Source organism: Scaptodrosophila lebanonensis, unplaced genomic scaffold (genome assembly GCF_003285725.1).
Source record: "Scaptodrosophila lebanonensis strain 11010-0011.00,11010-0021.00 unplaced genomic scaffold, SlebRS2 tig00000001-arrow-pilon, whole genome shotgun sequence".
NCBI classification, from domain to species: domain Eukaryota; kingdom Metazoa; phylum Arthropoda; class Insecta; order Diptera; family Drosophilidae; genus Scaptodrosophila; species Scaptodrosophila lebanonensis.
In genome coordinates, this window is record NW_022060529.1 from 24,885,948 (window position 1) to 24,910,662 (window position 24,715).

General features: G+C 39.0%; 1 protein-coding gene across 1 annotated transcript in view; it reads left to right on the top strand.

Moving 5' to 3' along the window:
• The window catches only part of LOC115623825, a 91,866-nt gene that overhangs the window by 18,528 nt on the left and 48,623 nt on the right, over positions 1–24,715 (top strand). The window contains exons 2-8 of the mRNA XM_030518373.1: positions 2,803–3,016; positions 3,085–3,221; positions 8,497–8,622; positions 16,720–16,824; positions 17,771–17,862; positions 20,167–20,403; positions 22,016–22,174. Coding sequence (XP_030374233.1) covers positions 2,803–3,016; positions 3,085–3,221; positions 8,497–8,622; positions 16,720–16,824; positions 17,771–17,862; positions 20,167–20,403; positions 22,016–22,174 — 1,070 coding nt within the window. The remainder of the gene's footprint in view (positions 1–2,802; positions 3,017–3,084; positions 3,222–8,496; positions 8,623–16,719; positions 16,825–17,770; positions 17,863–20,166; positions 20,404–22,015; positions 22,175–24,715) is intronic.

A 24,715-nucleotide genomic window follows, 5' to 3' on the forward strand; every position in this document is an offset into this window, starting at 1 on the left:
CGCCCCGGATCCACGATAATGGCTTTGTTATGCTAATTTCCACAGCTTATGCTGGCCAGGCTTCTGGTCATTGCTGCTGTTACTGTTTCCTTTGATGCCACTGTATATGTTTTTCGTTTTGATTGGCTTTGTTGGTGCGGCTGTGGCTGTTCCTTAATTTAATTATGTGTTCTCTTTTCGTATTCTACAAACCGAAATTGTTTAATTCTTGGTATCATGCAAAAATTACAATTGTTCAAATTTGCAACATAATTTCCCAGAAAATGTAAACGCTAATTTCTTTTGTTATCCTGCTGTGAGCCGGATATGTGTTCCTGATTCGGGTGGCTCTCCCGAATGTTTGCCAGCTTCTCGAGCTTTCACAATTTTCTTTTTTCTCTGCTGCCCAGCTGCGTTTATTTACAGTTGTGGCTTTTGCCATTTAACTCTTTTATCGTCAACAGCGATGCTGCGCAAAAAAATAAAACTGTCCGACTTATCCCCTAAGCCTTTCATAAACATCGTATCAATTCTTTGTAAACCGTGGCAAATGTTGTTGCTTCTGGACCAAAAATTCTGGTGGCGGCCTGATGCCGCATAGCTTTCTTCCAGCTTACCCCTTTTCATTTGTGGTCTGGTTTCCTTTCCCTAACTGTGCTGCCCCCTTTCAACTGTTTATGAATGAATTCGGGTAAGACTTGAAATTGCAACTAGAAGTTGATTGTGATGGGGCAGGTAGGTACAGTGATTGATAATGGGGCGGACCAGTGGAGGGGCTAGCTAAGTATTGCACAGAGTATAATGGAATTGCCAGAAATTGCGTGAAGCGTTAAATTCGAATTGGGGGCTGCAATGGCAGTCTGATTTAGGAAGGTGCAGCAAGTCCAATTTAATAATGCAAATACCGTTAAATAGGCCGAACTCTTTAGTTAATCGGCAGTAACATAAAATAAATTATTTTAATCTTTGTTGGTGTATTACAATTTCTAGATGTACATAGTATAATTGGAAAACAATTACGTTCGTTAGCTGCTGAATCTTATAAGCTGCTCAGCAAACTCTAACATCTCAAGATTACTATTTCCAGCATTCAATTTTGTTTCAATCACATTAGATAAACATTTCTCATATGAATAATATTTAAAAACTTGAATATTCTTAGGACAGCAAAATGAATGCTGATTTAAATTTTCTTGAAAATCACAACCCATTCTCTCTTTCAATAGTATATTGTTAGTTTTCCATTTTACAACTTCAATTTCGGATTATGCCCTTTTTTAAATTTAATTGTAATGACGATATGTTTTGGACCTTAGTAAACAAACGAGCGTCCCTAGGCAGCATGATATTTGTGTACAAAACAGAAGGGAAAGAATAGTTGGGAACATTTTCTATTGTTTTATTTCATCCTCAATTTTGTACACTCTGCTTTTATTGGCCACTCCCGTCGTGCATATGCTAGCCACTTGCAAGTTTCTTGTTAACTTAAGAAACTGAAAACAGTCGCTGGCTAAGTAACTCGGAAAGTGTCCCAAGCTGCTCCCTGCACCCACACATGCAAAACGACTCTCAACACAATTATAACACAACTCAAGCGGCAAACATATTGACAGGCAAGCAGCCAGGGACCCAGACCCCGGACCAGAAGAAAAGGAAAGCTGGCAGCCCAAGCGTTATGAGTGTTTTCCCTTTTGACACGCGCGCTCCTTGCCTGCCATTGCATGTTAACTTCTTGGGCTGCTCCTGCCGTCTTCCAGTCGTTGTATATATGCGATTTAGATTGTGTGTGTGTGTGTGTGTGTGTGTATGTGTGTGAGTTACGCCTGCCTTTTGATTGTCATGCCACATTATTATGCTTTATTTCCGTGCCTTTTATTTTTAATAAAAATGTCGTCAAATTTACATAGCCAGCCGTCGGGGTCTTCGGGTTTTCGTGCCTTGGTGTATTCCTGTTTGTCTGTCGCCGTTGTCGGCGTCGGCGTCGGCGTCGGCGTCGGCGTCGTTGCCGCCTGAGACGCTTAAGTCGGCCTGTCGACGGCATAGACTCTGCTTAGGGTTCGGTTGGAGAATGTTTTGTTATTGTTGCGAGTTGGCCAGACCGGTGCTACGTTTTTTTTTTTTTTTTTTTTTTTTTTTGAAGTGTTTACAACACTTCCGGCGTATAATGGAAAACAAAAGGCTTAAAAGGATACACAAAGGATTTGAGCAATCAAGTGCACTTTAAGGACTTTACCTATATAGCAACCGATAACAGTTTTTGCGTCAGGCCACGTTTGCACCTGCCATTACCGTACAATCATGGTAGGAGACGATGTTTTTCGTCCGCACTTTTTGCCATCGTTGTTTGGTTTTTTTTCTTCTTCTCGCTCTCTGTACCGTTTGTTTCCAAGTCATAACAATGCTGAGTCTTCAATATATCCAGAAACAGACACCCTTGTCTGGCCCCAATATACATAATGTGTGGGGGTGTACAAGTATGTAACAGAAAGGTTGACAACAGGCATAAAACTTGAAGTTGAAATGTTTGCTCGGTCTTAGCTATAAATGATAAGAATAAAAGGCAAAACGGTCGAGGGCTCTGGCAAGTGTTGACCAAGTTGCAAAAGGACATGGCAACTCTACTACCTTTTATGTCTTAAGTTTCTCTGTGGGCTTCACACACGTCTTTGTAACGTTTTACCCAAGACTTGAGGTGGAAAAGGCATTACATTGGAAGGACTGGACAAATACTTGTATCATACGCACGGTAGACGGAAATGTTAATTGTTTTAATATAATCACTACAAATTTTCAATTTGTATCCCTTTTCCTCTCCCTTTTCAGATGAGCAGCGTGCGCCACAGAAATGTACAGCAACTACTGCTGCCCTGGCTGTTCCTGGCAATCACGTCCCTGACGCTCTACCTCGCCTGCCGAGTCTCGGAGTTTGCCTGCAAGGGCAGCTTAAATAGTGGCAACATTTGCGTGCCCCTGGACAAATACTGTGACGGACGCAGCGACTGCCCCGATGGCAGCGATGAGCCCAAACACTGTTCCGGTAAGTGCATAACTACATCTGAAACGACCCGGAGCCAATGCTCACAGAATAAGCTTTCATTTTTGCAGTCTGCAATCGCACATACTACGGCGATATTGGACGCACCTATGCCATAAAAGTGCCAACGCCACAGTGGAATAAATTGCCATTCCTCTGCCACTTGACATTCACAGCGTCCGGCCACGATCAAGGCGACATTGTTCAGGTGAGTCCGAGAAGGGGTCCGCACACACTTCTGTGCACTTGTTTGTCGACAGCTTCACGAGCCTGCGGCTCCCTCTAGTGTTTGCCAGGTTGCAGCACTTGCTGCTGTTGTTGTTGTTGTTGCTGTTGTTGCTTCTCTGTTGCTGCTGCCGTTGCTGGTTATTGGCGTGACCAGACGTAAGCCCAAAGATTAGCTGCGGCGCAAACAGCAACGTACTCGTACACCATAGATGGGCGCGTGATCGCGTGCTGAAAACTCGTGAGATGAGATAATATTTTAAAAAATTTAAGGACACGTACATATATTACAAAGCTGTTACTCCTCAAGGTAAAGGCTAATAAGTGCCGGGTGTGCGCGACTCTAGCATTCGCCTCATTTTCTTCTTCTACTCCTTTCTACTCCTCAGTATACAACATTTTAGAGATGTATTATGTCATCTCTAAAACATAAACGTTGGGAATGGCTCCATCCACATCGCTGACATTGTCACGCATAAATACCCGGTGAAATATTTCGAAGCACATGTATACATAATGTACATAACATAACATACATATACCATGCAGTCGTATATCCCCCTACAGTCAGGGCTCCTCATATTGTCGACCCCAATACATATCTGACTTTGGCTCGAGGCTTTCGCCTTATATGCGTGCTTAATTAGCATTACGACGATGCCAATGTCTATGCTCCTTCTCTACCCGTTCAAAACCTTGGCGAACTTGTGCTTTATTGCTCGTACCTTTAAGGAAGTGTGCACATCCGGCGCTGGCAATGAAATTAGACACGCTTCAAAATATGTTTGCGAGGTGTCAGAAAAATTGCAATTTCAAAAATAATTGATTTCATACAATTTGCTTGACGGCAAAATCAGCAGCAGAGCATCGGAGTAGCAGAGAAGCAGCAGGCAAGGGGGCGATGGTGAGAAGTTGACGATGCTGGCAAAATTGCGACGCCTTACTTACGACCATGTAAGTTAGAAGCATCTCTGTTGCCATGTCAGAGTGCCTCTTGGAGCTCAAAGCTAACTTTGTTAACACTGCTCGCTTACACAAAACAGTCTGCCACGACTGACTGACTGAATGAATTGGACACCAGATTCTTTTTACAGTAAAGGTGCCCACAAGGAGGTCGTTTTGGGCAATTCAGGCTTCAAAAGGGGAAATAGGGGCTCCAGAATTGTTATATTTTTCATCCGATCGAATTCATCTGGAAAATAACAAAAACTAGTTACGCCCAGGGACAAGGGAATCCGAATGTCAGGTTCGGTTATTCTAGCAGTGTGTACATACGTTTACAAGTAAAGCCATAATTGTAAAAGACACAAATAGACCCACATAGATGACATCCTGGTGTACATCTATGCTATTTTGAGTAAGGCATGCATTATATACCGTGTACCCACAAGGTAAAAGGGATACTAGTTTTTTGCGAATGTATGTAACAGAAATAAGGACGAGTGGCAGACCCCACTATTCTGGATCAAGGCGACAAGACGAGTCGATATTGTATGATAACATAAAGATCTCAGAAAGTACAGTAAGTAAGCTTGAATAACCAAGCCCTAGGCAGGCCAAGTTTGTTTTTGTATTCTGATGCACCCTTCCATAATTGCTGTAATTCATGGAATTTTGAACTCAAATTTAGTAATTACATTTATTAGCGATGTATCCGTATGTTAAGTTTGATAGAACAATTTAAAAAGAAGTTATATCCGTAAATTAAAGCTGCTCTACAGGCAGATGTTGTTGTTGATGCTATGACTTAATTCTGTACTGCCTACTAGCACGCACTTATGTATGTACGATTTTGATGTAAATGTATGTTGTTGGAGCTGTAAAAACATTTGTCTCCACTTATGAATGTTTGTATTGAATATTTTTTATTTCATTTTATTATTAATTTTTTAACACTTGGACTTATTTCATATTAAGCTATACACGAAGCAATTGACCAAGACCTTTATATTTTCCATTTGCTCACTCTCTCTCAAATCATGATTACTATTCTATAGAATTTTTCTAGTGAATTTTCTTGAACAACAGAATTCTTAGGTTTAAAATAGTTTTGATAGGCAGCCTGTAAGGAAAAGCATAACACTTTTTATAGCCTGCACCCAAAGGGTAAAAGGCTATATTAGTTTTGTGCGAATGTACGTAACACACAGAAGGAGGATTATTGATCACCATGACAAGACGAGATAGATATAGCCATGTCCGTCCGTCCGTCCGTCTGTCTGTATGACCGCAAGGATCTCAGCAACTACAATAGCTAGGATAACCAAACTTGACATTCAGGTTCCCCTAAGCACTAGGCAGATAGAGTTTGTGTTTTTATACCCTGTACCCGTAGGGTAAAAAGGGTATATTAGGTTTGTGCAAAGTATGTAACATGCAGAAGGAAGCATCTCCGACCCCATAAAGTATATATATTCTGAATCAGTATGACGAAAGAAATCGATCTAGACATGTCCGTCCGTCCGTCTGTCCGTCCGTCTGGATTAACGCAAGGTTCTCAGAAACTATAAAAGCTAGAATAACCAAAGTTGTCATCCAGATTCTCCTAGGTCCGAGTAAGGACGAGTTTATTTTATTTTTTTTTAATTTCCCCCCCCTTCCCCCGCTACAGAATTTCGTCAATAGCGTCCACATTTCATTTGAATTTTATTCAATTCGGTCAATTCTAAGAAAAGTTATTAGCAAATTATTATTATTTAGTGATGTCAATTATATATTTAAATGTTTCACGTTATGCAATTGTGAATAATTTGTAAACTGAAACTGTTAGTGTGGTATTTTGTAATTAAGCTAACAATTATGTTGTGGCCTAAAGCCGCAAGCCACTCAAAATAAATGGTCGAAAAAAGTAAACACTTGCTTCAAGTTACTTTAGAGACATTTGTCCAGTTGATATATAGATATTATGCTAGATGTTCTATAAGCACATGATCATTTCAAAAATATTGCTAGAATCTAAATCAATGCAGCATTCCAAACAAAATTTGTCAGAATTCGGGTGAATGGAGACAATTATCGCTTTTTCCTTTAGGATTTCTGAGATTTGACAATTTAAATACTTGATACCAATAACATGATTAAAGAAGCAGACAAAAGCTCAAATTATAGCTATAAATGTGGCTATGCTCGTTTAGAAACATACAAAAAATTGCACAAAATTCTGAGAATGAACCTACAAACCCAATAATAAACAAAATCAAGCGGCAAACAAAACAAATACAATTTTCTGAATGCTGCAGCAAACATAAAAACAAAATTTCCTCATAAAACAAAAATAACAAAAACGGCATAAAAAATTATGTTTAAAATATAATAATAAAAGTGGTTGGGTGGCGTTGATTTATGTACATACTTGTATGTATATCGAGGAAAAAGCCGCCTCATTGCTATATAGTATACTCATATATAGTATTATTTTTGCACCTAAAGGCTGTCCTCGTTGGGCAGTTTCGCGTGCCGCTGAATTGAAAAATATACGGCGCGAAATACATACAATATCACCCAATGTGCACAGGAAGAAAGAATTGGACATAATACGTTTCTTACCAAAAATATCTGGCTACTACAAATTTGTTAAAGAACTACAGAAATTTTGGTTTACCTACAAAAATTGATTAATTCAAGTCGAAAATATGCTTGATATTTTGAAGATATAATATGTTATGGAAAATGAGGATTATTACTTTGAGCAATTACCCCATCTTATGAAAATACCACAATCATAGAAAATATAAGTTCAGATATAAGTTATTTGTAAAATGTGTTTTTATATAATGTGTGTTATTTATAAAATGTGGCAAAAGAGTGAGTTTCTAAAACCAACCCCATGTACATATGTACTTAAATAAAAATTGTAAAAATAACAAGAGTTGTAGATGTTAGCCGTAAATTTAAAATAACCGATACATGAAGCAACCCTTTTACTTGAAACAATTATTCGCGCATTCTTCCAACTATTGAAATCGTTCGAACAGATGAACAGACAGCTAGATCAAATTCATTTTAATCAAAAATCTTCTCCCTTCTCTTACCCTTTGAGAAAAAAAAACAGAATTATTCAATAGTGGTTTTTTATATGGAAAGAAGATTCTTATTACTCAACTAACAGCAAAGTGTATTATGAAAGCTTATCAATATTATTCTACCAGATCTTATAGAATTTGTGTCCTACTTGTAATGCTATTTATATTCATTTTAAATGTATTTATGCATTCAGTTTTTTCATTTCCATAACACGAACCAAAATTAGGTATTCGTCACGGTCTGCAGGACACGCAACTTCCTTACTATACATAAATACAAGTACATATGTGTAAGCGCTTGGCACACTTCCTGCAGGTTTCCACACTAATAAAACATGTCCGAACTGCCAATGAGCAGCATAAATAACTCGAAAATGCAGAGGTCCCGAGCTTCCGGTCGAGAGAGGCTCAGCCGCGGGGGCTGAAGAATAGAAGTCTCAACTGCAGAGGCATTTACATCCACCTATGAAAAGGTTTACTAATGAAGAGCGGCACGTTTGTATACGAGTAGAGCCAAACTCGCTACTGAATTTGTTCGGAAAACACTCTTAATATTTGAAATTGAAAATAAGTTCACTTGAAACTAGGTGGGACCCTGCCTGTTTATTGCTGTTGTTATTTTCCCGTATGTGACTGTTGCTCGGGTGTTGGTTTTTAAAAATTCATGAATTCCTGCGGCTGCCGCCTGTCAAGGAGTTTAACCCCATTGCAGTGTTTGCTCAATTTACAAATGCCACACACAGGCACGTTTATTTGCATATTTTATTAAAATACTATATTCGAGTATACTGAATAAGAGTGTATTGTGCGGGCCTTAGTATCAAAAGGATTCTCAACATGACTCTGCAAGAGCCGGAAAAGACTTTGAATTGGTAACCGCTGCCTAGTCTCCATCGCTTTCTGATTCAGTTGACTTCTTGTCCTGGTCTGTGCGTTGCTTGTTTTTTACATTTTTTGACCTTGAGTTGAGCTCTGCACGTTGCCGTACCAAGATGAGCTCAGCTCTAGCTCTGCCCAGCAGAGTGTTTTCTTTTTCTTATGTATGACCAATCAAATATGCAAACATTCCGCAAAATAAAAGCGGAGCTAGCTGAGTCCTGCACTGGCGGACATAGCGATTGAATTTTATTTGCATAACTTTAACTTAACGTACTGAAGCTAGAAGACATAAAATATACTTAGTTTCTTATATGATAAATGATTAAAGTTGACTTCGCATCCTATTCTCGCACACAGATTATCTTTGATGGCTTCACCGTGGGACGCTTCGACGAGGGCATGGTGGATACGGATGTCGACGGCTATGAGGCGAATCTGAGTCCCACCGGGGAGCTGCCCGGCTGCCCCGAGGGTTTTATGCAGGTAAGTTTGAATTAAATTTATTAAAGCTAATGTAGCGCAGGTGTAGCGTCGAAGTTGAAATGTTTTGGCCAATCCGCTCACACCACATTGGACTCCCATGGCATCTCGGCCCACTTCATTTTGTGCCATTAGCCCAACACGAAAACTCACCGATCTAGGAGCGTGCAGCGTTTGCACTCCATTTGTTTGCTATTGAACTTACGTTGACTATAATTTTATGCCAGGCAACACCAACGCAGTTACACACACACACACACACACACACACACACACACACACACACACACACTGTAAGTCATTCCGGTATTCACATTCACCCTCCGACAGGGTTCGGCTCTGTGGATGCGATTCACTGGCTCCTTTCTCGCTCGCTCGTTCAATTCAATCAATGTCCGAGTAATTCTGTAATTTTCTGTTGGTTCTGTTGACAAATACCACATTAGCCCAGCAAATTGAATTGAATTGTGCGCATGGCCTGGCCTTCCCGGCCTTCCCGACCACCCGTTTACCCTACCACCCGCTTGACCACCCATGCTCATTCACGACCCCAACACTGCATGAGCTGTGACATCAGCACGATGGCTGTTGGCCGTATCATTTGCTTGTTGTGCGGCCGGCCATCAAAATCTGGCCATACTATATATACTATACTCGTACATACATATACTAGTATACTATATGTACGTGGATGTGAGTGCGAACGAGGAAAAACTCTAGCGCTATGTATTTTTAACACTGTATATTTTTATCAGAATTTTTGCGGCTCCTGCCTATGGACATTGCTACTTTGTAAGGCATTTTCCGGTTGGGGAATGATCGGGGGCGCAGGATACCACCCATGGGTTGACGCCTCTTCTAATGGCCATGGCAGTAAAACTAAAGCCAACTAAATAAAATGTACAAAATCCCTGTAATTGACTTGTGCAATCTGTAGAAACGTACAATGTACTTGTGTATATGTATATGTTGTAATAATACATTAAATGTAGAAGCTGGAGTTTGTTAAAGCTTTCAACGCTTGGCCTTTTTGCACACTTTTCATTGCCTTTCAGTTGCCTTAAGCTGGCTTCTCTGATGTAAAGTGTTAGGTTTCCTCTACAGATGTGGAATTCATTTAAAGGAGCTGGAACTGGAACACAAACAAACTATGTACTTCCTAATGTTTATTTGCATCCAGAAGTTCGTCATGGACTTTGGATAGAAGCGCCGCTGCTTTTATTCTACTAGTTGTATGCTCGCCGTCTGATAAGCAAAACATTGAATTCGAACATTTTGATATTATATTGATCCATAGGGGGTCCTCAATAAATATCAATTATTATACAGATACGACAATAAGGGAAAAGCTGCTCGAAAGCAGTTTCTTTTTTGAAGCAGACATTTTAAATCTTACGGTTACACGAAGAGTCTGAAGAATGAAGTAATGAACTTCATTATGACAAATCACAATTTGTCCTTGTTATGACCTTTGCTGTGCTGGCCATTTAATTTTTGATATTGTTTCAAATTTGTAATTCAACGTGATACAAGTCGGATTTAAAAGATCATCCAAAGTTTCGCAGTTTATCGAAAGCTGTGACAAAAGAGGTTTCGGAAGAAAAACTGTCGGTTGTTTGCACAGAATCAGGGACAGAATCTTAGTTCCTAAGGGCTTTTTCTTTTTATATTTTCTATTTATATTCTTCTATTAATAGCTTAATTAGCGCATGAATGAACGATCCTTAGATCAGCTACTGGACTGGTATGTAATTTCTTCGAAGTATTTTGGGCATATTGAGTTATTCGACGTGTAGGTAAATGAGCATTCAGTTGAAGGTCAATGTGGTATTCTGTTGGTTGTAGCTTTGTATCTTTTGTGTCTTCCGTACTACTATATACACCAAAATATACTCACAAAGTAACAAGTTCATTTTTTTTTACTGTTTACCCGAAAGATAAATAGGGTATGTAAAGATAAAAGAAGTATCTCCATTACCATAAATATATATGTATATTCGTAGTCAGCATGAGAATGGGGCAAATCGATCTTGTCTAGATGAACATCTCGATATGAGTTTGTTCAAGGAGTGCAATTTTCTCTTATATCTGACCCACTGTGATACAATATTCGCTCATCGGCCAATGTGTGTGTTGAGGTTTCATTTCGCTCTTGACATGCTCGCTCTATTTATGGGAGCACGCCCCGTTTTTCCGTTTCTTTTTTTACCCTGTACGCATTTGGTAAAAGTTTCCTAAATACTAGTTTAGTCCGAATGTATGTAACGCCCACAAGAGGGCGTGGAAGACGCCAAAAAAGCAAATATTATACATACTCTTCTTAAATATAATGCAACGAGTCGGTATAGTGCGTCGAACGGCCTCATCATCATATTGTACTTTACCTTCTTTTTAATATTCTTTATTTATTTATTGAGTCTCCGCTTATTTTCTTAAGGGACTAGTAATCAAATCTCAAATCTCATTCTAATTTTTTTTACAATTAATTATTAAACTGTATTTTTGTTGAATAACTCTGAGTACAAGGTATGTAAGAGGATTTGGATATGAAGCAAGCGCTTTCTGATGTTTTGTTGTGGCTGTTGTGGTTCTGTAATCTCTTCTCTATCGAGTTTAATGTTCAGGTCTCCGGAATGCTCTTGTTCCGGATGGTTATCAAGATTTTGGATTATGCTCGCTTTATACTCATAATGTCTGTGTTGTACTTTACCTTTTAGCTGCGACAAATTTGGAAAGCCCTTATTTTTAGATACTATGGGTGAAAAAATAATTGAATGTGAAAAAGCATTTTTATACGTGTATCATCATCACCAGATTTTCATATGGTCGTTTTCGTTCTTTGCTCGGCTTGATATGCAGTTAAATATTTGAAATTTTATTTGTTTTTATATATCCTGTTAACAATACATCCGCTGGTGTGGCTCCACCCCTTTTATAAAGTCGTAACTAACCGCAGGTTTGTGTTGTCAGGAAAAACAACAAGTTACAGTTCGGTGCGTGGTGAATTTTGTGGTGCTGGCAAAAAATCGCACATTAAGAGTTCCAGCAACAACAATTTACATTTTTTAACGGTCAACATTTTTAACTGAGTGCAGTTCCGTTTGTTGGGCCTTATAAATAATATGTGAGATTGCCAACCTAAAAGTATATTTATGTATTTTGTACGTATCTGGTTTTAGTGTTTTAACGTTCCTTTTAAAATTGAAAAGGGATTGAAAAGGGGATAGCTGCCCAACCGCAAAATAAATTTCCATTTCCATGAATTAGATATTAGTGTATTTGGCTAGTTCTCCTATTTAGACATTATAGCTCATGAGATGGTATTATTATGGTGTATTTTGTCATCTCAACAGCCTTCGCTTGTGGAGCACTTACATGTATAGAAAACCCTTTAAAATGGCTGTCGAACGGCTTTAATTACTCATATGCAGCTTTGCAAGAATACTTTTTTTGATTTTACTTCAGTTTCTGCTCAATCATTTATTCAATCTAGTTAGACATCTTGTCTCATTCATTTTGTAACATCAGTGTCAATAAAACATAACCTATCCTCAACCCCAATTTAAAAAGCTTAAGGAAACGTAGTAACTGCGCTCGTGTGTCCTTGGCGCGACCTTTTCTTTATTATTTTTCATAATTTAACGCCTCTTCTTAGGCTTAACAGCCAGCCTTAAAGTTGCCTTCAAATTTGCCCGGCTAGACAGGGCAACTGTTCCGGCCATACTTTCCCTGTTTATTTGCTAATATTTCTAATCATAAATAACAAAGTTTATGCATAAACGTATTACCCTAAATCAACAATGGAAACAACAACAATATGCAGCAGCCGCTGTTGTCGTCGTCGTCATCGTTGTCCGAGTCGGGCCGGTCGTAGGTTGCTGTCCTTGCCTGCCCTTTCGCTTTAACGAGCATTATATACACACACACACACACACACGGCCAAACAGCTTGAGTAAATGACTCAATATTTGACAATCATAACATCCGCTTAGAGCGACTGCTGCCCCTCCCATTTCCATTTGTGAGATATGCCTGGCTGCTCTCGTTGTTGTTCTTGTTGTTGTCGCAGCTGCTGTCATTGTTGGTGTTCTTGTTCTTCTTGTTGCTGTTGCTGTTTTTGTTGTTGTTGCGAGTGGCAAAGACAAGAGCACATTGAGTTTGTCAATAGCAATATAAGTTGCCTGTGTACTCGTATGCTTATGTGTATGTGTTGGCGCGATAGACAAGCTCATAATTCAACATTAGGACAGCGGCCCACAGGATCCAAGTCCTGAATCTACTCTCCACACTTCTAGCGTAACTCATCCGCCAAACTGACGCTTCACTGATTGTTGTTGGCGCCTTGACAAGTTTGTTTTAGAATTTATGAGGCCTCAGGCCTTAGTGCAAGAAGTTGGGATTTTATAAATGACCATTCACCTCCAGTAACTAGTTTCGAAATGCTTAACAAATCGTGCTAAACAAAAGCTGTCTGCTGATGTGCAATAATTTATTTTTAATGATTTAATGGAATATGATAATGCATTAAATTTCAGTACAACATGAGTGGGAAGCCAGGCAGAACTCTGTAAACAGAACGGGACGAGGGCGATCATGCAATGCATTATGTGCTTAAAATGTGGCACAATTAAGTTGAAAAACACACGGCAGCAGCATCCTTTATTTATTTTATTGTTAAGAGAATACCAGCCTGGCATGGGGGGGCAGGCAATAGCCAGCAACTGCCACGTAACTTGCATCAGGTTGACAATGGGCACTATGTGGCATTAAATGCTGTGATGAAACTTTAATACGCTTACAGTAGCTTAAACGCCATTTATTTTATTTATTTTCTTTTTTTATATTTATGTCAACAAACATTGACTGTTGGCATAGGAAAACAATATATGTATAAAAATTTAAAAAAAAAACCTTATAAGCTAGGAAAGCCTAAATAGGAGAAATTTAACCCAATAATATCTAAAAAACACCTCCTCCCCGGCAGGGGTATATTATTTGCTTCTGGGCTATCTATATTTCAAAAGGGCATATGGTTGCAGAACTGTGCAATGCAAAAAATTGCGAGTATCGCAGCCGAAGTTGAGTTCAATAATCAAATAATATAAAGTAATGGAATTATTCCCAGATATACAGTATGTATATAGGTATTAAAGTAAGAAACTGTGATCTGAAATCAGTTCATTTTTCCTTCGCCAACAAACAAATATACGCTCATTGGCGATGTGCAATAAATATAGTATGTACGAGTACAGTATGACCCGAAATTATGGTTATAATTTTCACAATTTGTATTTATATATTAACATCTATTTAAGCTCCTTCAAAATAATCCATTCAAGAAATTAGTTTCTGGAATTGCCTTTAGTACCTGCTTCGATTTGGCTTGAGTCTCGCCAATTGTGTCAAAACGGTGTCCTCGATTTGGTCTATTCCAATTAATCAAATAGAAGTAAAAGTCCCTTGGAGCTAAATGAATACGGTGGTTATGTAACGATATTTTTTTTATACCCTGGACCCATGGGTAATAAGGGTATATCAGGTTTGTGCAAAGTATGTAACATGCAGAAGGAAGCATCTCCGACCCCATAAAGTCCATATATTCTGAATCAGCATGACGAGAGAAATCGATCTAGACATGTCCGTTTGTCCGTCTGTCCGTCCGTTTGCCCGTCTGTCTGGATGAATGCAAGGATCTCAGAAACTATAAAAGCTGGAATATTTATATTATCTCGTTTTGTTGGCCTTGCGTTTTCACATAATTTATCTGTCTTTGTGTAAGTTTAAATAAATTAGAAGTGAATTGAGTAAATATGTTTTATTCTGCCCATATTCTGAAGAAAATATTTAATTTATGGGCCTCAATTGCATCTAGGTGTAATAACCATATGTATCTCAATATCGTCCACTAAAGGTGAATTTAGATTTCTATCTTGAAATCATCGCCTTTCTTTCATACCGATTGCATACATATCTTGCCAGGATTCTAACTTTTGAAGAGTAATTTTTTGTCGATTTAGACGACTGACGATTTAGACAGCTATGGAGGTTTTTCATAAAAATTCTGTACCGAAAGAACAGTGAAGTAAGTCATAAGTTTCGGACAAGTTTCATCATAATCGACTGACCCTCGAAAAAGTTATTACGGAGAGACTTAAATGCATATGGGGCTAGACTTCTTCTTCATCGGCTAAATCCCTTCCCTGTAGAGTGTAATGAACTCGACAAATCCAGTTTTTATGAGCTGACAACAACACGAATATGAATATTGATTGAAGTTGTTATGCAAGGGAAATAAAAAGCTTAAGATTTAGCTTCGTCTCGTCATTTCAAAAATTTCTTCTACCCATTTCAATTTGCATTTTGTCGATTTTTAAACCTAAATGTCTACATTGGTGCAATCAATTAACAAAATATGTACGAGTAACTGGGACTGGAGCAGAACTGGGACTGGAACAGAACATGGCGAAGCAACTACAAAAATAATGTAATCAATTTTAAATCAACACTAAATCAAGAGCGGAAAATATTAGAGTTGCAACTGCAGATACATGCATATATATTCTATATACTTGTGTATGTGTATGTATATGCAAGTATATTCGCAGAGACACAAAGCGAAAGTCCAATAATTCGTTATGAAGTCGATGCTAATAACGCTCCAGTGCACACAATGGCCTAACTGACGGGTCAACCGGCATGGCTGGATGCTGATGAGGCCGCCATGAAAAATGTGAACAGAGCCGCAGCCCAACAAGAAATACCCCCCTGACCATGCTAGATCGAATTCCAAGCGAACTCCAGCCTGTTGGTCAGTGTTGAACAATGAATGGCCAGCGGACGATGGAAAAGGATAAGATAGAGATAGAGGAAAGGAGACTGCAATGAATTTACACAAAATCGAAATCAGAAAATTACCATTACGCCAGTCAGTGGACCCTGACCACAGCGGCCAGTTAGAAAGGGACGGACTTGCAACATTCATATGATAGCAATGAACTCTAACCAGTTGCAAATATTGGCTAGTTATAGCCCCGTTCGTTCACAGAGGACAAGTACAAGCCCTAGCACGAGTGCAGTTACAGCAAAAATTGCTGTTTGTGTTGAGGTTGCCCGAGGCACGACCCAGCATAGATACCGGGTTGAACTTCGTCAGCTTGCAGTTCAAATAACCCATTAACTGAGGACTTAATCAATTGGAACCGCATACGACACGGACCAAATACGATCGGGATTAGCAAGGGGCATTGGACAATTGTGGAGTGACAGTCGAGAAGCCGTCATAAAGTTGTAAACGAGCCAACTACTAACGAGCAGCCCAAGCCTAAGCTCGAACCAAATGCAATGAGGAACATCATAGGCAATAACAGTTCACTGCATATCGCCATTAACGACTTAAATGCTGACTTGCTGTCCTGTTTCGTCCAATGTCAAATGAAAGTCGATGACCGGCATCAGCTATTAATAATGGATACATTATTTTATTTGCAATTGCATATACCGACCTGCAGAACTTTTGCCAACTACTATATTTTTACAACAGCACACAAATTTATGCCATTTTGTACAGTTTGCTGGCTGAGTGCCTGCAATTGTTACACTTGTTGGTGTTGCTGGTGCCTCTGCTGGCGAAGGAAAAACAATCAAATATAGAACATACTATAGTGTACGGCAACGGCGCCGCATTTGAAAATAAACATTACACAACAAACATAATCCATTGCCCATGCTAGGTGGGTGGATGAGAGCGATGGCGAGGCAGCATAAGTTTAAATGCAACCCGTTTATTAATTTTGCATGCGTTGTACACTTGCCAGCGCCATCCATAAAGGATGTGTTTTTTGTGTGAGCCAATAAAATCAATAAACACTGCGAATGTTACGAGCAGACTTCACCTACATACAGCGCTTGTGAGTGCCGCATGCCAAAAAGTGTGCTTTAAAGTGTGCGAAAGTAGTTCATAGGACCACCTCTCCGGCTCTTTTACCCACACAAAAACACTGCCAAATTGCTTTCACAACTTTTCCTTGACAAACTTTATTTTTAATTAATTAAATTTTATTTATTTACACTTTCTGATTTCTTTCTTCTTTTTTTTTGCAGCTCAGCGAACTGGGACGTCCGTTCACAGGCGGCTCGTGGTGTGGCAAGGCCACTGGACCACAATTGTACTTTAGCGAAACATCCACGGTGACAGCGTCGGTTAAGGTGGGTGGACGACGCGGACAGAGGGACTCACCGTGAGCCAAACAGCGACAACTGAAGTGCATATATAATTTAAAATTGAACAACTTTCCGCCATGCTCGCATTTACACTCACGCTCCCATTCTCCGCCAAACACCAGCAGCATCACGTGACGTATACGCAATATTTATTTGAGCATCCACTCTCGACATTGCCACTTTTTGATTAATTTTTAAATAAACGCCGCCCATAAATGGGCAAGTGGACAGCAGTATCGGCCAACGCTGCGCATACGTCGCTAGTGCCAGGGCAAGCACATAAATTATGAAAATTAATAAAAATTCAACGGTGCATGCGGGGCTTGCCAAGTGGCTGCCAAGAGCTCGCCGAGTGCGAGGAAAAGAAATTGCTGCAAGTGATGACCAGTCGACGACGTGCCGCACAGATTGCACGCAGCTTAATTAACAGAAATTTGCGCTTTCATGTGAATATGAATGCGTCTGATATGGGTGTGTGTCTACTATATGTCGCTGATGCGCTGTGTACTGACAATTTCGACGACAAGTTTCCGCTTAACTCATTAAGCGCCAAATTGTCATAAGTTCGACAGAAAATTTCCACCGCTTTGCAGGCAATTGTTTTCTATTTCGTGCGCTGCTCCCTTTCCAGACATAAATATTTCAATGGCAGCTCTCCGAGTTGTTTCACGTCTGCACGTCTTTTGTGTGGCATACAATTGGGCTTCGAGGCATGCAGTTGCCGGCACGCGAGACTAGAAGGACAATATCTCTATACGTCTGTGTGCCTGCCTGCCTGCCTGCCTGCTCCCCTGCCTGCCTACTTACCTGCTGTATGTATTTGGCAATATGTATAAATGCGGGCATATCCACACTCAATTTGAAACTCATTTCGGCATGCCAGCGAAATGCAAGCTATTTATTTCCTTATTCTCTTTTCTGCTATCTGCAGGTATTCCATCCGCCACGCAATATACGAGACGAGAAACCTTTCGAGTTCAGTATAAGATACAAATTTATAAGCCAGTCCGATGCAGTTGTCAGGTAAGTTGGTTGGCGCAAATGCTACAAAATGAATTTCTTGAGTTGCCAACGACAAGATATAATCCAATATAGAATAACACTCGGACAAAATTAAAGAAAAGACACATTAAGCCAACAACGTATGCTCAAGAAATATTTTATAAAAAAAAGGCAACACCGATAAAATTTTGGTAACAAATACACATGCGAAAAAGAAATTATATAATTATTACAATATTTTCCTAACTAAACATATATGTTGTAAGATAAGTATAGGAATAAGTGGACGTTTGTTTTCAAATACTGTGATTAAAAACAGGAATGTGGTATCACGTATGTGTAAGTAAAAATGTAAGAAAGTGTAAAAAAAATAAGAAAGTGAAATATATTGTTTGAAGAAAGTTACTGTACATTAAAATTGAAGATCATTAGGCCCCCTGACAGCCTCTTAAAGTATATACATATACAATCAAATAAAAATATACATACTGTAATATTATATCATAAATAATTAGTTAAATTAATATGTATAGTCTATGAGCTTAGTCGATGAATTCAATATTCCTTTCATCCAACACTTAACAGTAGACTTTGGAACGTTTATTTATGAATTTAAACAAGATAGAACGCTACAGTCGAGCAAGCCCGACAGTAAAATAGCCTGTACTCTCCACAAAAAGGAAAAATTAAAAAAAAAAAAATTTTAAAAATTAAATTATTAAAAAAAATGAATGAATTAATTAATTAAAATAATTAATTAAATTAAATTAGAATACATGTTTATGTTCAGTTTAAACAGCATACATTTACATCACGTACCTATGCGTGTTTATATGCGTGTATGTATGCAGCACAAAGTTGAACCAAAGCAGCAACAACAACAACAGCTGCGGGCAGCGCTGCCGACAGAGGCAGCGCATGAGCAGCGATTTTACTTATGGCTATAACTTTCTTCAGAATTGACCTATCATGATGAAATTTGGCACACGGACACATTAGTACTAACTGGATGTACCTAAATTCCGAGAATTACGGAAGTTATAAGAAAAAATACGAATTGCGGGGGAGTGGGGGGGTGTATCAGAAAAAATAAACAAACTCGTTCTGCCTAGGGCTTATAGGAACCTTGATACCAATTTTGGTTATCCTAGCTCTTGTACTTACTGAGATCCTTGCGCTCATACAGACAGACGGACAGACGGTCAGACGGACAGACGGACATGGCTATATCGACTCGTCTTCTCATCCTGATCAAGAATATATATACTTTGTGGGGTCTGCCACGCCTCCTTCTGTGTGTTACATACATGCGCACAAAACTAGTATAGCCTTTCACCCTTTGGGTACAGGCTATAAAAATGTATACACACACACAAAAACTACGATTATGTGCTTAAAAATGAACTGATTAATATAATACATTAAGTATAATAGACAATTTCTAATTTACTTTTAATTCTTTTTAAAATGTATAAATATTACATAGTGTAAAAAGAGTAATCATCTTGTGATTAATACAAATTTGTAACTTTTTCCCTGCACTGAGAAATGTAAAAATGAAATAAAAATTTAAAATAATAATAAGAAAAACTTGCAAAGCCTCTATTTTAGAACACAAATGTTCCACTTCCGGAATAAATATTTTATATAGCGTTTCCTCTCATTATAATTTCTAAGATAAATAAGACGAATACAAATTGGTTTCATACTATAGGGAGTAATTGTCTTGAAAAACAAACTACCTCACAAAATAGAATATATGTGGTAAATACTATTTCATAAATCACATGAGTTATATAAATTAGTCGCGCATTTACTTGCTCAAAACTGTATGATGCAAATTCCAATATGAACTTCTTTTAAATTATTATAAAGAGCTTTAAATTGAAAGCAAACCTGCATAAACCTGGATTTTCTATTTAAATGTACATTTGGCTGGCCACTTATCTACATACTAGTGCATACGCCTCGCTATTCAGTTGTCGAATACTCGTATGTATGTATTGTTTGGAAGCAGGACAAGCAATTGAAAAGTATTCTTACGCCTGAACAAATTAAACAACATTTACTGAGAAAATCTTGCAATAAAGCTGCATATATTATATGTATAAATAATACACGTAGGTATGGCAAGAATTCGATCCAATGGCCAGAGCAGTTGTTCAGAGACCCATTAGAAAACTAAACATGTAATGACTGACAAACACACTGAAACCCATGACACACACACACACACACTTTATGCAAATTGCAATGGAAAAGCTTTAAATGCCAGCAACTAAATGAAATGCTCATTGTCCTCCGCCGTTCCTCTGTATTCTGCAGGTACGGTCTGCCCGATAAGCCGCTTGAGCTGGGACGTGTCACACCCGGCACCTATTGTACACGACAATTCGATGAATGCTATCGTAACAAGTGTCGCCTGCAGAGCCCAAATTATCCTGGCATGTATCCGAGGAATGTTACCTGCTATTGGACCATTCGACAAAAAGAAGTTCCTACCAGCAAGCATGCCATGGTCGCCGTTAGTCAGGAGAACCAGCACAAGGCGCTGGTGAAGCGGTAAGTGCAACTTTGGGCATTCAACAAAAAGCAATGGAAGGCAAAGAATGGTTTACGGTAAATTGGAATTGGAATAGAGTGAGGTGGACGGCAATACGGAAATGCTGAAATGTTCAACTCCTGCCCTGCGAGCGCATTAAATATGCATTCACATTTGTATGACAAATTTCAATTTTGTAAATAGCTAAGCAATGTAAGCCAGCTCTCGTCGTAGCTATTCATGCTGACCCGTACCGAGACGCCTTATACTTATTCTCTGTACAAACATATGTACGTCAATTACATTTGCACACTAATTTCGAATGCATTAAACTTTCCAAATTGAGATTTACTATGTATATGCATACTATATGCAAGTGTTTCTTGCATTCACCGAGGTAAACATGTGGACTCCCCTTAATTAATCGGGAATACATAATTTTATGGAGTGTATCATTCCTCTAATAGAGCCTCACATTTAACAGAACGATTTCGGTATAGTTTTTATAACCTTCGGATATTTTTCATTTATTTTTAACTTTATTGCAGTTACCTCAGTTTTAGCTCTAAAAACCCATTTCATAAATTTTTGTATTACAATTTCTAGAATATTTACTCGTCTCAGAGCAGAAAAACCACGCGTTTTTGGAAATATTTTATACATACTTGTAGGTTTATACCCTGCAAAGTATGTAGCAGGCAAAAGGAAGCATCTCCACACCCATAATGTGTATATATTCTTAATCAGCAATGCCTAAATAAATCGATATAGATTTATCGATTCTGCTGAGCCCGAGAAAGGAGTAGGTTGTATTTTTGTTCTTTACTGATGCATTCCCCACTCCGTTTTTAGTTAGTTCCTTTAGCTCGCGTAATTCTTGGAATTTCTACTCAAATTGATCAAGTTTTGTCGTGATACGTTGCAATGGTAAGTTGTTAATCTATTAGGGGTGTGGTTCGATGAGCAGTCAAAGGCCAAATGTTTAACTAAGTATCAACGCTACTAAGCTGCATCAGATCTGCATGCACGCGAATATAGTATATATAGCATTATTATTCTATAGAATACGCTTAACAAAATCTGCATACATGAGTACAGATTATGTTGCATAGAAGGGGATAAATTTATAAAGAGAATAAATGATGACTTCTCTGGGGCTAATTTCATTACTGAAGCCAGAATATATAGATTTAAGCCCATGGTAAGCACAGAGGATTATAGATTTACACAGTTGCTGCAAAGTAAAAGTAATTATATTTTCCAAGCATTTATAGAAACGACAAATAATTAAGCAATACCTCTGCATTGAGTGGATTAAAAAAATTACATTTCCAAATAGTTAGAAAAACTGTCTAGTCCAGGGAGAAATGTGGACAAAGGAAATAAAATTAATTGCCTGGGGGATTGCACTATGTTCCAGGAGAAGGAAAAGAGGCTGCAAAGCGCGAGCGCAAAGTACAAGAATACGGCAGAAGCGACTAAAAACAAAGGCGCCTGAACGACAATAAACAAAAGCTCTAATAAAATGAGGCACTTCAAAGTGTATATGCGAATTTTAAACCATTCTAATAGCCTTCCAATTGAGAACCACAAAAGTCAACATAAAATATATTTTCGCTTTTTTATTTGCAGCTCTATTGCCAGCTTCAACAAGACCTCGCGCTCCATACGCGCCTGGTCCGACTGCACGGGCGAACGGGATCACCTGATATTCTACGATGGCAGCTCCACCAACGACCCCGTACTGGCCAAATACTGCGGCGGCGATTGGTTGCCACGCGTCGTGTCACGGTAAGTTCTATGCGATATACGAGTATGCACGCCTACTTTGTGGCACGCTCGAAACCTTTAAGCTTGTCAACCATTGAATGCGAGAGACAAAAAGACGGCCGCATTTATTTTACGGCATTTTCTTTTATGAAAAAGTTAAACACAACTCATAATACATTTACAAGCGAGCGAGTGAGCAGACAGCGCCATTTTAATGACAGCACGCATGTGTGCGACTATTTGATTGTGTGACTGTGCGAATAAGTGACTGCGTGACTGTGTGGATGGGTGGATGTATGGATGGGTGGATGTATGGATGTATGTGTGTGTGTATGGATGTGTGGATGTGCGCGTTTGAGCCGCAACTAGTGCACTGCACTGCAGTTGACTGGGGGGCATGTGTTCCAATTCAGTTACACACACAGCCATCCATGGACACATATTGCAATTGTGCGCAATACTTAAGCCAAACCGGAAATTGGGTTGCTGTGCACAGAGTCAGGCAGACTGACAGTCATTGGGACATAGACGTATACAAACATATCTAAATAGATTTATGTTGCTTTGCAACTATGGCTAGATGTGCGGGTGAAGGAGCTGCTTGTATGGATGCGGGTGCAGTTGTGGCTGTGCCCCTCTTTTTTGACTTGGCTTGGTCTAGCTTTAGCTTTTGATTTTCTTTTTTTTTTTACTATTATTGAAAACATTTTGAGTTGAGTGTGATTTATGCAATAGCACAATTTTCCTCATTAGTAGTTGGCAGCATAGCGCTGAATAAATTCTTAAAGCGCGCAACGGCGCATCTCAAGTCCTGCAACACCCAAAAAGTGGCAAAAGGGACACTTGAGGCAGCCACAGCCAATTGACGCAAAACGATCAAGAGCTGCTCGGCCAACCCACCTCCACACCAGACGAATACATATCTGTATCTGGCCCATTATAGTACATAGCCACAACCCCAGTCATTTATCTATTTCGCTTGTGTCGCAGTTGGGACAACGTTGCGACCAGCACTGTTTTTGTTGCTACATGCGCTTTTGGCAGCTCTCACTTAGTGCCCGTGTGTTGGTGAGTGTGCCTGCACTCCAGACATACATTTTGACATCGATTATGGGTTTTGGCCATGTGCTGTGGCACCTGCAACAACATTTAGCCGGCCATCAAAGCAGAGCCACAAAGCTGCAAATTAAAAATCTGCTGGATATTTATTTACGCAAAATCGTCGCTCTTCTACTCATCAGGATGGAAATGGGGAAGAGTATCTGCAAACTCAAACACACACTCACACACCACCCGTAGCGGTAATCTCTTAATGAGTTGCTTGCCGAGCGGAGTTATTGACAAGTTCACAAAGCCAGGATGGCGAAATTAATGCAAACACAACTGCAGGCATCTTAAATCTTAAAAGCAAACTCTCACACGTATGCGTATACTATATGTACATTCATGTGCGAGGGATGGCTGATAAGTAAATAAACGAAAACAGACATTTATGCTGGTGGCTTTTACTTTTACCTCAACGAGGACTTTAATCAATAAACATCAAGAACGTTAAATATTATTATTTCTAATCTGTTCGATATTACCTTCCATGTATTCTTCCAAGAAGTGTGGATATTGGGCTTGGTTCTTAAGAATATACATACAAATGTTCGATTACCAACTGTCTAGTTAAATAATAAGAGCTTATTTAAGAAAATGCGAAAATCTCCAACTAGGTGGAGGAAATCTCAATAGTGGTTGTGTTCACAGGTTTTCACGATGATTGTAGAAGAAAGACGTTTTTTATCTACAAGGTGCGTTCTAAAGTAAACAGCAATTTTTGGATCTAGCGCCCCCTGGTGGCGCTATATGTCGACTGGTGCGTTAGAATCTGCTATCTTTATCGATTGTCCAGTGAGAATTTCATGGCATTTCATCTATTGGAAGTGAAGTTATTGCGTTTTAAGTGTCAGTATGTTTGTGTTATCGGTGCGAAAATGAGCTTCGAACAAAGAGCCAACATTAAATTTTGTTTTAAAATTGAAAAACTTTTTCCGAAGCGTTTCAATTGATGGAACAAGTTTATGGCAATCAAAATTCGTGAATTCATCAAAAATCAGCCGAAATCATCATTGAAATTGATGGAAATGGAATTGAACATCTCCAAAACATCGATTTATCGCATTTTGTTCGAACATATGGGCTTACGAAAAGTGTGTGCACGGTTTGTTCCGCACAAATTGACTGACGACCAAAAATTGCTCAGAATCCAACATTCGAAGGACATCATTAAAGAGGTCAAAAAGGACAAAAACTTCCTTTACAATATTGTGACTGGTGACGAAATGTGATGTTTCCAATATGATCCCGAAACGAAACGCCAGAGTGCTGAATGGAAGGCATTGGACGAGCCGAAACCCAAAAAATCGCGCATGGCGAAGTCTAAAGTGAATGCTGACAATGCTGATTTGTTTTTATGATTCCATGGGTATTGTCCACAAAGAATTTGTTCCTCCTGGCCAAAACGTTAATGCAGTACCTTGGAGTTTTGAAGCGTTTGGTGCGCCGTATTCGAGGTAT